Here is a 15,036-nt window from a genome sequence, read left to right on the forward strand (position 1 = left end):
AGAGTAATATTATAAAGCACTTAGCTAATCAGATTGTGAGAGTCGCTCAAAATTCCTAACCATGTAATTTTTGCATAGAGAGACGGTACTTCATGCTGTGCAATTAACTGGTTTTATTAGCTATAAATTTGGTTGTTGCTAGCTGGCCTGACGGGCTGGTGCCTGTGGAGAATTGGATCTTGGTTTTTGACTCGATACTGCACAATCGAGTGTCAGGAAGGCATGGGAATTTGTAGTGGGGGCAGCAGCTGAGGCCCTAAGAGGGAGTCGATGAGGAATTGTTTCTCACACTTGTGTAACTAACTAGAGAGAGCTTTGGAATTTTCTAGGTCTGTTGTAATTTCTGGATGTTCTATAAACCAACATTCCATTCCATATTCAAATAAGGTTTATAAAGTAAAATGGGGTGGTTTAGTGATTGTAAGTAGGACATCAAACTACCTGTGTTGAAAATCTGGCTTTGCCATTTATCATGCCCTTGGGCAAGTTTTAAGATTTCTCTGTGCCTAGATTTCTTCCCTTGAGTAAGGGCGATAGTAGTAGGCCCTAGGCTCATGGTGTGCTGTGAGGGTTTGAAGGTTCGTTCAGTCTGCGTGATGTGCTTGGCCTGGCTCATAGTGGGCACTCAGTAAATGGTAGCTATTATTGTGGAGGAGTCTGCAAATTGGAATCTCTTTGAGCAAGGGCAGCTTCTAATAAAAAAATGTTTAGATGAAAGGAGTCATATTTTTATTGGCCTTTTTTTTTTTTTTGGAGAGAGGGAAGAAATATATAAAAAGAGGCAGAGGTAAAAGATCTAGACTCAAATTTTATTAGACTTCAACTCAGCTCCTGGAAAGTGAACTTAAATCAAAGACCCAGTTTTCTTCACTCTTAACATGCTAAAATAGCTAACTTATTTGTGAGGGTCCTATAAGACAAGTGTTTTGAAAATGTTAAAGTGCTATAATTAGGGAAATATATGGAAATATTTTTATCTAAACATGGAAAGTCGCATATAGTGAAATAAATGAAGCTAATTAAAACAAGTAGATTATGACAGTAGAATCCACTGCTGGAAGAGATCTGAATTTGCTCAGAAGCTTGACTTGAGTCTGAAGAATAGATTGATTATCAAGGAAGGGGAAAGCTGACAGAGAACAGAATTAGCATTGGTCCAACACCTGGCATTTGCTGGGCACTGGGGTAGGATTACTGTCCCTATCTTATAGATGAGGAGACTGAGGCCCAGAAAAGTTAAATAACTTCCTCAGAGTCGCCACGTTTATAAGTGGCAGAGCCACCACTCATGCTCAAGCCTGTTTGACTCTAGAGGATGTCCTAACACGCCATGGTCAATTACCTCTGTTCAGTTTATCAAATATTTATTGAGTATCCATCTGTATAACGTACTGTTAATAAGACATCAATTTTTTTATAGAAATGGATAGAAATTTAAAGCATGAAGGAATCTGAAAGAGAATTCTGTCCAGTCAGGTTATTTTCTAGGAAGAGAACAAGGTCCACAGTGACCAGGAAGCCTTAGGGCCATCCATTTTGGAATTAGAATTTAAATTCCACTCACCTGTCCAGTATTTGAGTAAATTGTATTGCTTTCAATCTTTTAAAAGCCTAATCATTCATTAGTCCATACTTCAAGGCTTATTCAAAGGCTGTCTTTGGGGTGGGGGAGGGGAGAGCCTATGTAATTTTAACACCAAGTGATCTCAGCGACCAAGTTACAGGAGTTGTTGTTTTGTGAAAAGCAGGGTGCTTTTTTTCCCCCTCAGGCCATCAAATTAGGCAGGACTGTATGTAGACAGAAGAATGAAGAAATGCACCGTGCACAACTTTTGTCACCCAAACTGAATGCAGATTGTTTACAATGTGTTTGACTTTTATTTTTTTTTTTAAGATTTTATTTATTTATTTGAGAGAGAGAGAGCATGAGAGGGGGGAGGGTCAGAGGGAGAAGCAGACTCCCTGCAGGGAGCCCGATGTGGGACTCGATCCCGGGACTCCAGGATCTTGACCTGAGCCGAAGGCAGTCGCTTAACCAACTGAGCCACCCAGGCGCCCCTGTGTTTGATTTTTTCATGCCATCATGGCGACATTCTCTTGCCAGCGTGAAGAATGTAAAATCTCTTAGCCTTTTTATGCTTTGGAAAGATCTCTTCATTTCTTCAGTCTTCACTATTTGTCTTATTCAGTTTTAGCCACCCTCCTATCCTCCCAGGTTAGCCTGCCCTTAGTCAGGTATGGCCTTAAATAGAGAGCAGCCTGATCCTTGGAGGGGAGCCCCCGCTGTTGTCTGAGTGGCCGCACGTGGAGTCTGCTGCAACCCACCAGGAAAACCATTGAGCAGTAGGCTTCCCAGCACTAGTGATGTTTGTAATAAATCCCACATGGCTCCATCTTGGGTGTTCATGATGAGTGAGCAAAATGATTGGCTTATTTTTTCTTCTTAGTATCTCTAGCCATTTTCCTCCCAAAGAAAAGTCTTCATGATGTCAAACATCGTTAGGAATATGGGCTGTATATTATAGAACCTGAATTCAGTTCATTTATTCTTCTTTACTTCCCTGAATACCTAAAGGACAGCATTGAAAAGAGAACCTACAGAACTGTTATAAGTTATTCTTGTGGCATAGCATTTTTAGGAGCAGAGGGGCTGGTTTTCCATCTTGCCATACACATAAGAAAACAAGCTTTTATTTTAGGAAAATGCTCCTAACCATGATACTCTTGAGGTAAAAATGCAATTAATTAAACAGTATTTTTGGGATGCCTGGGTGGCTCAGCCGGTTAAGTGTCTGACCCTTGATTTCAGCTCAGGTCATGATCTTGGGGTTGTGAGATTGAGCCCTGCATTGGGCTCCGAGATGAGTGTGGAGCCTGCTTGAGAATCTCTTTCTCCCTCTCCCTCTGCCCCTCCCTCTGCTTACTCTCTCTCTTTCTAAATAAATAAAATCTTAAAAAAAGAAATTAAACAGTATTTTCTGGCTTTTGACCCTGGTTTTTGTGGTCTGATGCATATAAAATCTTTTGATTACTGAGACTGACCATTCTGCCTCGGTTATCTTTATAATCAGAGCCTACAGCAGAAGTTCTGCCTGTGCCTTGCCTGAAAGAGCTAGGTGTGTTGACCTTACAGATTTGTAAGTACTGTTTTAGGACTTTTTAAATCAAGAATTTCCCTTTGTCCCTTACCTTCTGCCACTAAGTACAATAGTTCTGGGCTCTGGGGTGATAAAGAGAAGAGTTATGCTGTACGGAGAAGACCAGTGGCCGTGTCTTTTCGAATCGTCCTGTTGGTAAGAGGCCTGGTTGAATTACTGTGGACTTTTAGGACACTGGCCCAAGCTGGCTCCTTCAACAGAACACTAAAGACAGAGTGATTTATAAACAACAAACGTTAATTTTCATAGCTGTGGAAGCTGGGAAGTCCGAGATCAAGGTATTAGCAGCTTCCGTGTCTGGTGAGAGCCTGCTTCCTGGTTCATAGATGGCCATCTCCTTGCCGTGTCCTCACCTGGTGGGAGGGGCAAGGGGGCTCTCTGGGGTCTCTTTTGTAAGGGCACAACCCCATTCCTGAGGGCTCTACTCTTATAATCTAATCATCTTCCAAAGTCCTAATCTTCAGATACCGTGACACTGGGGATTAGATTTCAGCATATGAATTTTGGGGGAATGCAAGCATTCAGTGTACAGCAGGGAGCATCTACCACGGTGTTCAGGTAGAACAGTGGGTATGGAAAGTGTGTGGACTTGACAAAAGTCTGGTTTATCTTCAGAGGTGATTTTGGAAATAGAGTTGATCCTTGAACAATGTGGGGGTTAGAGGCACCAATTACTTTCCGGCCTAGCACAGTCAGAACTCCGCATGTTAACTTTTGACTCCCCCAGAACCTAACTACTAATAGCCTACTGTTAAAGCCTTACAGATAATATAAACAGTTGATTGAACAAATATTTTGTATGTTACATGTATTATATACCCTATTCTTACAATAAAGTAAGCTAGAGAAAAGAAAATGTTATTAAGAAAATCATAAAGGAGAGAAAACACGTTTAGAGTACCATACTATATTTATTTAAAAAACCCACATATTTGAACTCGCACAGTTCAAATCTGCTCAACTGTATATGGTAAAACATATTGGGTAGAAAATTGGAAATGGAAGGTTGAAGACTAAGCAAGGCTCTGCATTGTGAATCTGAAAGAGTACAGTGTCAAAGCAGGGGCATGCCAGAGAATAGCAAAGCAGGAAAGGACTCAAGAAATTGTGCTCATGTGATCGCCTTGGGCTGCAGAGCCTGCAGAGGCAAAGTGCAAGTCTTCATTCTGAAAGTTTAAATCAACAATGAGCTAGTGGGCATAAATTTTGGATGGGGCTTCTGCAGTTATGTAATTGATTGACTGTCACTCTTATGAAATACCAGCCTTAGAAACAGCCCTTATGCATGTGGAAGAACAGAGTCCATACTGAAGCAAATCTACATCCTCTGACATTTTACTCTTCCCACTTTGCTGTTCAGAGTAAACATTTACTAACATGGACTCTCTATAGCAGTTATTTAAACACACTAAATACCATTATCATCAAATACTGTATGTTCATTCTGCAGAGAAGATTGAGTGCTTCCTGTATATAAAGTATTTGACCTTTCTCCCTCATGTGGTATTATACTAGACATTTTACAAGATGAGCAGTGTAGGAAAGGCTTCTCTAAAGGGCAGCAGGCCACAGAAGCAAATGTAAGGTGGAGGAGATCATTTAATAAAAGTGCAGATACTGAGTAGGTTGAAATTAATCTAGATTTCAGTTTCCAGCACCCACATCTGTGGTCTTTTGGCCTCTCAGGACCTGTGGCCTTCTTCAAGAATAACTCAGGTGAACATTACTTTGTTCCAGACCCAGGTCAGGAGAAACTCACAGCTCAGAGGTTAACTGAACTAGTTCTTAATATGTCTAGGGTAGTTCTGGGAAGGTAAGGAAAGAGTATTACTTCTTCCTAATCTAATCCTAGAGAAAATCAGAATTTCCATGCAAATAAATATTTTTCATTTTATATTTATATTTTCTGGTCATATATATTGCATGCATGCTTTTTGTGATTAAAAAATTATGTAGGTTTAGGATTGCCTGGGTGACTTAGTTAAGCATCTGCCTTCGGCTCAGGTCATGATTTCAGGGTCCTGGGATCAGCCCCATGTTCTCCCTCTCCCTCTGGTCCTCCCCCCTGCTCGTGCTGTCTTTCTCTCTCAAATAAATAATCTTTATTTTTTTATTTTTTTAAATATTTTATTTATTTATGTGACAGAGAGATAGCAAGAGCAAGAACACAAGCAGGGGGAATGGGAGAGGGAGAAGCAGGCTTCCTGCGGAGGAGGGAGCCCGATGGCAGGCTCGGTCCCAGGACCCTGGGATCATGACCTGAGCCGAAGGCAGATGCTTAACGACTGAGCCACCCAGGCGCCCCAATAAAAATAATCTTTAAAAAAATTTTAAAAAACTATATAGGCTTATTATGAAGAATTTTAGAAATACATAAAAATTTAAAATCATTTGATTCTTTCTGCTACCTAGAGATGACTGTAATTAATATTTTATTTCTTTTCGGTCTCTCTTACACATATAATTTATATTTTTAAAAAGGGGGATCATCTCCTATCTTCTTGAACTTTGAGAGAATATACTGATCCTGGATCATATTGGTATTTTGGAGACAGAGCTGTCATTGGAGAAAGCCTTTGACCTTGAATGCAGAGTGTGAAGGACACTACTTCTTTGGAATGATTGAATGAGCCACTCCTTTTTTTTTCACTGTCATACTGTGATAGAATCAGAGAATCTTGGAATTGGTGAGGACCTCAGAGATCACGGTCCCTGGGATGTTTTAAATGTCACGTGCGCCAGAGGGCAAGAAGGAGCAGTTGACAGTTGTGGGCAGTAGATGCATACCTTGGATTTTATTATACCCACTCTCTTTGTTGTCAGTATCACATCACAGGCAGAAGGATACATTCCTGCTGTTATGTGGAGGGTAATAGCTATTGACAACCTGGGAGAAAAGCCTGTTCCTAAGAGAAGATGTAAATAGAGCCTGCCAGCCTAATGATGTGGGTCTTCAGAAACCATTTCTTTCGTTAGTGTTGTCCGTAGATCAGTAGAGTGCTATCGGTATCTTTTCTTTCTTTCAAAAAGGAAGTGAACTCACTTTTATTAACAATTTATTTATCGCAGGGGCCCTTGGGTGGCTCAGTTGGTTAAGCGTCCAACTCCTGATCTGAGCTCAGATCTTGATCTCAGGGTTGTGAGTTCAAGCCCCATGTTGGGCTCCATGCTGGGTGTGGAGCCTACTTAAAAAAAATATATATATATATTTATCACATAAATACATATAGACTATGTCAGTGGAATGTAAAAAATGTAAAACAAGCCTTAAAAACAGAATCTTTAAGGATTTTATGGCAGCTCTCCTAATTTAAACAAATTTAAATTTGGGATTAGGTTGAAAAACTTTTAGTTATAAAATAAGTCATGGAGATGTAATGTACAGCATGGTGACTACAGTTAATAATACTGTATTGTGTAGTCGAAAGTTGCTAAGGCAGTAGGTCTTAAAAGTTCTCATCACAAGAAAAAACTTGTCACTGTGTGGTGATGGATGTTAACGACTAATTGTGGTGATTAATACATATAAATATTGAATCATCATGTTTTACATCTGAAACTAATATAATGTATGTGTCAGTTATATCTCAATTTTTTTCAAAAAGGCAGTTTTGCCAAAATAGAAAATAAGTTTTTGTTTTGTTTTTTTAAAGATTTTATTTATTTGACAGGGAGGGAGAGACAATGAGAGAGGGAACACAAACAGGGGGAGTGTGAGAGGGAGAAGCAGGCTTCCTGCGGAGTAGGGAGGGAGGCCAATGTGGGGCTCGATCCCAGGACCCAGGGATCATGACCTGAGCTGAAGGCAGACGCTTAACGACTGAGCCACCCAGGCGCCCCTAAAAATAAGTTCTGAATTGAGGGAAAGGGATTGCTCTGAAGATAAAGATACTAATTGACTTAAAATCTTCTTTTAAGACTCTTGCAAGTACTTTGAAAGAAGAGGATTAACACTTAAATTCCCTTAAATTTATTTAAATTATATTTAGTTAAATTTAGTTTAATTTAAATTATAATATTTAACTTCTCTTAATCTCTCTGAATCGGCCATTTGGAACCTGTATGCTGGCTGAACTTCTGAAAACATGGCAAACTGAGCTAGCAGCTCATCGGTCCATATAAACATAGACAAGGGCCAGAAAAAATAAAGCCTGTTCCTAAGAGAAGATGTAAATAGAGCCTGCCAGCCTAATGATGTGGGTCTTCAGAAACCATTTCTTTTGTTAGTGTTGTCCGTAGATCAGTAGAGTGCTATCGGTATCTTTACTTTCTTTCGTTAGTGTTGTCATATGACAAAATACCTCCTCGCCCTGGATCCGTTCACTAAAATGCCTGTAATCCTTCCTATAAAGAAAGAAGAAAAGAAGTAGGAAGGGAGGGGAGGGAGAGGAGAGAGGAAGGAACCAGCCCGCTGGAAGTAGCAGTCACGTGTCTTCTGTCTGTGGAGACATTTTTGTACTCTGATGAGGTCATTTTTATGGATAGACTGTGGGGACTTCTCTTCTATATCAGATTGGGACCCTTTATGGAGAGTCTCTGAGCCAGAGTTAAAATTGTTGTAGTCTGTCACAGACTTTCCTTACTTCCTTAAATCCTAATCTGGAAAAGTACTTATTTACCCAAGGATATTTAGACCTTGAGTTCTGTAACTTTGAGATGATTATTATGGTGTATGTATGTATGTGTACACATATATGTATATAAATATATAGGGAAAGAATATGATCATCTCTATACAAGTCTAGAATAGCATTTTTTATTTTTTTGAGAGCTCTATTTTATTTTTTAAATTTAATTTTATTTAAATTCAGTTAATTAACATATAGTGTATTAGTTTGAGAGGTAGTAGAGTTCAGTGATTCCTCAGTTGCATATAACACCCAGTGCTCATTACATCATGTGCCCTCCTTAATGCCCATCACCCCGGTACCCCATCCCCCCAGCCCCCTCCCCTCTAGCAACCCTCATTCTGTTTCCTATGGTTAAGAGTCTCTTCTGGTTTTTCTCCCTCTCTGATTTCATCTTTCATTCCCCCCCCACTTCTTCTATGCTCCTCTGTTTTGTTTCTTAAATTCCACATATGACTGAAATCATATAATTCTTTCTCTGATTGACTTCACTTAGTATAATACCCTCTAGTTCCATCCACGTTGTTAAAGATTGCAAGATTTCTTTTTCTTTCTGATGGCTGTGTAGTATTCCACTGTATATAGATACCACATCTTTATCCATTCATCTGTCGATGGACATCTGGGCTCTTTCCACAGTTTGGTATTGTGGACATTGTTGCTATAAACATTGGGGTGCAGGTGCCTCTCCTGATCACTACATTTGTATCTTTGGGGTAAATACCCGGTAGTGCAATTGCTGGATCGTAGGGTAGCTCTATTTTCAGCATTTTGAGGAACCTCCATACTGTTTTCCAGAGTGGCTGCACCAGCTTGCATTCCCACCAACAGTGTAGGAGGGTTCCCCTTTCTCCGCGTCCTTGCCAACATTTGTCGTTTCCTGACTTGTTAATTATAGCCATTCTGACTGCATTTTTTAAACATTTTTTATTGTGGTTAAATATATATAGCATGAAATTTGCCATTTTAACCATATTTAAGTGTACAATTTGGTGGCATTAATTGCATTCACAGTGTTGTATAACCATTGCTACGATCTATTTCCAGATTTTTTTCATCACTCCAAACAGAGACTCTGCACATTAAGCAGCAGCTCCCCATTTCCTCCTCCTCCAGCACTGGTGTAACCTCTAACCTGCATTCTTTATCTCTGAATTTGACAATTCAAGATATGTTATAAAAGAAGGGTCATGTGATATTTGTCATTTTGTGTCTGGCTTATTCACTTAGCGTGAAGAAGGTTGATCTGTATTGTAATGTATCAGAACTTAAAAATTAATTAATTAATTAATTACAAAATTAATTAGTATTCCATTGTATTTATATATCACATTTTGTTTCTCTGCCCAGCTCAGCTTACTTCTGCCTTTTGGTTATTGTGAATAATGCTGCAGTGAACACTGGCATCCATATCTCTGTTTGAGTTCCTAGAATGGCATTTTGCAAACTGAGAAATATATAGAAATATTAAGTCATCTGTATTTCCAGTGTTGATTAAAATTATTATTTCAGTGTAACTTTATACACAGCATAAAACTAAGAACTACTTATGCTTTTTTTTTTAAAGATTTTATTTTTAAGTAATCCCTATGCCCAACATGAGACACAAACTTACAACCCTGAGATCATGAGTCCCATGCTTTACTGACTGAGCCAGCCAGGCACCCCAGAAGTCATGCTTATAGCGCTTGTAAAATCAAAACCAGTTTTTCACTTAAGTAAAAATAAAAGTATAAAGTCAACATAACTAAAATGAACAATTTTCATCAAATTACATTTACTGAAAATAAATGGCTTTTGTTGATGTTGATAGTGTAAAAAATTTTTTTTGGTACAATGGACCATTATATTTAACCTTCATCATTAGTATGTTTCCTTAATAACAGTGAACTTCTTAAACCACTAATCCATTATTTTGATGGGCAGTCTGTTTGCTACAGTATTCCAAAACATAAATCTGGAAAACAATTTAAAGAAAAGCTTTTTGTTACTATAACAGTTGCATTAACGAACTGTTGGCAAGCAGGTGCCTATAAAGGCAAATCTACAGAATACATCCGCTTGCTGTCAGATACTGATTGCTACAGCACAGATTTTAGTCACTTGGTTAATCCCACAGTTATTTCTATTGGAGCTTGCTTCAGTTGGTCACATCAGGACATTACTTGATCTTCCTTTATTACAAATATCACTTATTTATTTAGCTCTCTGCTTATTATAAGACCATTTCCATGGAACCAGTACAGCACTCTAAAGTAGTATGTTGTTTTTATAATGTTAAATCAAAACTTTAGTTTGTTAAATTAGAACAAAGTCTTATTCTGCGAAAATGTCTTTTACTTACAAATTATACCGCAAGAATTTAGTTTTTGCTAACTGTAAAAAAATTTAAATGAGCATAACAATGGGACACAAAATAATGGTTGTTATTTTAACATCTGCATATGTTTACCAGCACTTGAAAGATAAATTTTGTCTCTCCAAGGCATCACTTGGCAATATCTTAAATGTAAACATGAAAATTAGCTGGAACATTGAAAATCCCATGTGGTGCTGAATTATAAAATGGTCATCCAAAGATTTAGAATATTCTTTCTTTTGTTTTTAAAGTAAGTTCTGCGCCCAAAATGGGGCTCAAACTTACAACCCTGAGATCAGGAGTCACATGCTGTATCGACTGAGCCAGCCTGGGCACCCCTTGATTTAAACATTTTTAATGGTCACAGAATTTAGATACCCCAAAGAATACACCAAAACATACCAAAGGTTAACACTCCCCTATTTTGATAAATACTGGTCCAAACATTAGTGCTTTATTGCATTGAATTCTAATGCTCTACTCACAAAGAGTTGATTTGCTTTGAAAATAGGGGGGCTTATGTTTTCCAAACTTCACATGAACTCTTTTTTTTTTAAGATTTTATTGATTTATTGGGCGGAGGGGAGAGAGCATGAGAGGAGTGGGAGGCAGAGGGAGAAGCAGACTCCCCGCTGGGCAGGGAGCCCTACTCAGGGCTCGATCCCAGGACCCCCAGGATCATGACCCGAGCTGAAGGCAGACGCTTAACTGACTGAGCCACCCAGGTGTCCCTCACCTGAGCTCTGTTTTAAGAACAAAGTTCATTTATTATTTCTTAATAAGAATAGAATTGCCATACTGATGAATAATTGTCTTGCTCAATGAATGCATTTTCTTTTTACTTGGAAAACTAAACTATGGGAAGAAGGTTGTTTGATGAACACAGAACCTCTGCACACAGTAGGCACTCAGGGTGTGTGAAAGAAGTGTTTTGATAGCCCCTTTCAGCACCTGCATCACTAAAAGAAGAACACTAGCAAAGAAGCTTTGATAAATGTCTCATCCCGTCAATGATGATTTTCCTTTCTCTTGATTCCATACTGACCCCATGGCAACCCTTAAACTTCTGTTTTTGTACTTAGTTATACCACCTTAAAAACAAATTTCAGTGTTTTTAATGAAATCTCAATTCTTATCCTGTGACAAAAAATTTGTAACAAATAATACTAATTTACATTGAGCAGATTCCCAAAGGGGAGTCCCCTTTCGAACCAAACCCTGTTCCATTTTTCCTTATTTGCTTACCTTCTGAATACCCTTTGTGGAATGGGAATTATAAATCTCCTATTTGTTTACTGCCAATAACATGCTTTTCATTTAAAAACAAATGTTTTTTTTGCACCTAAGTGATTTTGTATCTAATTGTATTTATAATTCCTGATTAGCCATATTTTATCTCCACAGAAGTAACAAGTATATATGACTTAGTTAATTTAGAGAATACCCTTCGTATAGACATTAGCAGATACACACTGCAGTATCTCTTTTTTTCATTTAAAAAATTAATAATTTTTTATGATGTCATTCTGCAATAGAGTGTTCTGGTATTTAATAAATTTCAGATGTAAAGTATGGCTCCCCTACTTCCCAAATCACTACTGAAGGGCAGGAACCCACCACTTTGCTGCATACAGTACAAGAGCAAGGATATATTTTGAATGATTAGATGAATAATATAAATGGGTATTACCTGAACCTGTTTCAGTAATAGTTAAGAAATCCTCCATTAATTTTGTCATGACTATTCATCCAACTGGTAGAAGTTCAGTCTTGAGTCTCCCGCAAGAGACACGATGCAGAAAAAACATATTCAACTACTAGGAAGAGGACTTTTCTGTAAACAGATACGGCCTCTCGCCTTGCCGCCACCCTCCTCACTTCCTGTCGTGCTGGCTTGCTAGGACGCACCTCTGCTGCTGCACCTTCAATCCCATTTCCTTTTTATTTTTTATTTTTTTATTTCTTTTTAAAGATTTTATTTATTTGACAGAGACAGAGAGGGAACACAAGCAGGGGGAGTGGGAGAGGGAGAAGCAGGCTTCCCGCGGAGCAGGGAGCCGGTTGCGGGTCTCGATCCCAGGACCCTGGGATCAGGGCCTGAGCCGAAGGCAGACGCCTAACGACTGAGCCACCCAGGCGCCCCCCATTTCCTTTTTAAATTGTCAGAAAGCTTCAATTGAAATTCTTAAACTTTCAAGAAGGCTACTAAAGACAGTTCTATCAGTCTCACATACTTGTTGAGCACATAATCTATCTTTGTAAATGTATGTAAAAGGAAACTGAATGGGAAACCTATTTTATGAGACTTTTATAAATGTGAAATCTCACGTAACTTTGTATTTGATTTTCGTTCAGGCAGAAATACTCAGTGTCCTCAGTCACAGAAACATCATCCAGTTTTATGGAGTAATTCTCGAACCTCCCAACTATGGGATCGTCACAGGTAGGCACACATTATTTGACTTCTTTCTTTCCCCAATTACCTAGCTTTAGACTCCTTAATATGCTAAAATGGTTAATATTAGGTTCAGTCATGAATTGTGTGCTACTGTCAGATGTCACTTTTGTTGCTATAAAGCATTAATAAAACTGATTATATCAATATAATTAAGAATGGTGTTTCCACTTCTACCCATGTTTAATTGTGCTAATTATATCTGCGTAAACGCTATTTAAATGCACTTGCAGCTGCAATACCAATATTTAAAGGTGCCGTTTAACTAAAATTTCATTTAATTAGCTGAAATGAGCGATGTTTTTTGTAACTCTGTGACCTTTTACAAATTAAGATTTCTTGAGCTGTTCATGTTGTAATTCTTTGCAAGGTATTTTAATCCCATTAGAGCATTCTTTCTTCAAGGTCTCTGACGTGAGAACAGTATTTTTCAGGTTTGGTCATCTGGGTTGGTAATGACCTTGATCTAAATTATCACATTTGGAGCAGCAGTTTATAACTGATGGGAATACCCTTTCCAAAGAAGAGCACACAGAAAATTTTGCCATATAAAAACAAAGAAAGACACATATTTTTAATACTTTGTACTCATATTTGTACAATCCAATGAGCAGCTTTAGGTTCATAGTAAGTATAACGTTCAATTTTATAATAACTAACTTTGGTCCGTTTCTTTATCATGACAGTTCTTTGATTAAAACAAAACCAACAAGAAAACCTTAAAAGATTAACCCCGTTTTCTGCTGTAGTGTTAACAGCTTAGATTGTCTTTACAGAGAATAACAACAAAACATCCTCAGTAAAGAGTTGTGGGTTAGGTACTCTTTATAAATGATCTCATCTAATACTTACAGTGACCCCATGAGATAGGTAAAATAATTTCTATAAATAATTTTTATAAATAAGAAACTAAAACTCTAACTTAAGTACCCTTCCCGAGGTCATCCAGCTAGTGGTTGAACCTCTAGTGTACATTTCTCAGGTTGATCTTAATAGAAGCTCCTCTTCTTGTATGTGGGCTAGGTTCCAGAAGGCTGCGCGCACTGGTTCTTACCCGCATAGGGACATGGTTGCTGTTACTTCCACCTTCGAGCAGCAAGCAGTTTAACATGCTTTTACTCTGATAAACAGCATTTTTACCTAAGTTCTTACATGGAGGGAATTTTATTCCCATTCAGCTATGTTTAGATCTGTGCCTAAAACGGGGTAATGTGGCAGCTTTCAGTCTTGAATCTGTACATTTCCTATTAACCTGAATACCTGAGAATGGGTTATATTGTTGGGGTGTAAACCACGTCTAATCTTTTAGGTCATATTTCTGATTTTAAGTTAAACCCTGTCTCTGACCCAGTTACCATATTGCTCCGCCTTTCCTAGTCCATTGTATTAACTTTTTTACTAGTTAGGTTTACCTTAAAAATCTGAATCCAGTTTTCTTTTTTAAGATTTTGTTTATTTATTAGAGAAAGAGAGAGCACAAGGCGGGGAGCGGCAGGTGGAGGGAGAAACAGACTTCCCGCTGGGCAGGGAGCCCGAAGAGGGGCTCAATCCCAGGGCCCTGACTGAGATCATGACCTGAGTCAGAGGCAGAGTTTTAACGGACTGAGCCACCCAGGCACCCCTGAATCCAGTTTTCTGATCCTTGTTTATGGCTTAAGTTATTCTTATCTAGCAGAGGAAAATGTGGTGCTCCAAAGAGATTAGAAGAAACTGGGCTTCTTGTCTTGTACCCTTGATCTAATTTAATGCTTTTGAGTGGAAGACTTTAGCTTTAATGAACTCAATAGACTAATCATGAAGGTTTCTAGTTTCTTGAGGTGAGGATGAGGAATAGAAAAGGGACTTAAGTCATGGTGTGAATTCCTTTTTCCAAGAATTTATTCTGAGTCCCAGGAGGATGTGAAACACACTCATTGTTAGCCAGCATACTCAACCCGGCTCTTCTCATCCAAAAGAGGAAGAAAGTATCCAAGGAGTTGGAGGAGTAAGTTTGATTTTACGTAGTTATTTTATGGACTAGCCAGTCCTCTGTTTCCTCACTTCTCTAGCATTCCCTACCTATATCTACACCAAATCTTTGGTTATAATTGATTAGTTCTTTTTAGATCTCTAACTCTTTCCCTGTAGAGCCAGGAATAAGCAACTGTTAACAGTAAACATTTCTTTAAAACCACACAAGTTTCACAACTGTCAGGTGATAGTAAATTATGTATTTATAGCTCCTTTATTGACCTGTGAGGTTGATGATTAAAGACACTTCTTAACCAAGTTTTGGTGTTTTAAAATGTATTAATTTGATAAGATTAGTTTTGTTTCTAGAGATACTAATTTTAATTATATGTTTACAAGTATCTACCAAAGAAATATCAGAGCTCTTCAAACCACCTCCTGCAGCTTAAAGATCAAGCTGTGTTCTGTGCATGGGTGGAAGCAGTC

At 38.4% G+C, this 15,036-nt stretch overlaps 1 protein-coding gene across 6 annotated transcripts in view; it reads left to right on the top strand.

Annotated features, from left to right (window-relative positions):
• The window catches only part of MAP3K20 (mitogen-activated protein kinase kinase kinase 20), a 177,979-nt gene that overhangs the window by 66,635 nt on the left and 96,308 nt on the right, over positions 1–15,036 (top strand). For all 6 annotated transcript variants that reach the window (XM_027588489.2, XM_027588490.2, XM_027588487.2 and 3 more), the window contains one exon: positions 12,501–12,588. In XM_027588489.2, coding sequence (XP_027444290.1) covers positions 12,501–12,588 — 88 coding nt within the window. The remainder of the gene's footprint in view (positions 1–12,500; positions 12,589–15,036) is intronic.

The sequence above is a fragment of the Zalophus californianus genome, chromosome 3, assembly GCF_009762305.2.
Source record: "Zalophus californianus isolate mZalCal1 chromosome 3, mZalCal1.pri.v2, whole genome shotgun sequence".
In the NCBI taxonomy this organism is placed as follows: domain Eukaryota; kingdom Metazoa; phylum Chordata; class Mammalia; order Carnivora; family Otariidae; genus Zalophus; species Zalophus californianus.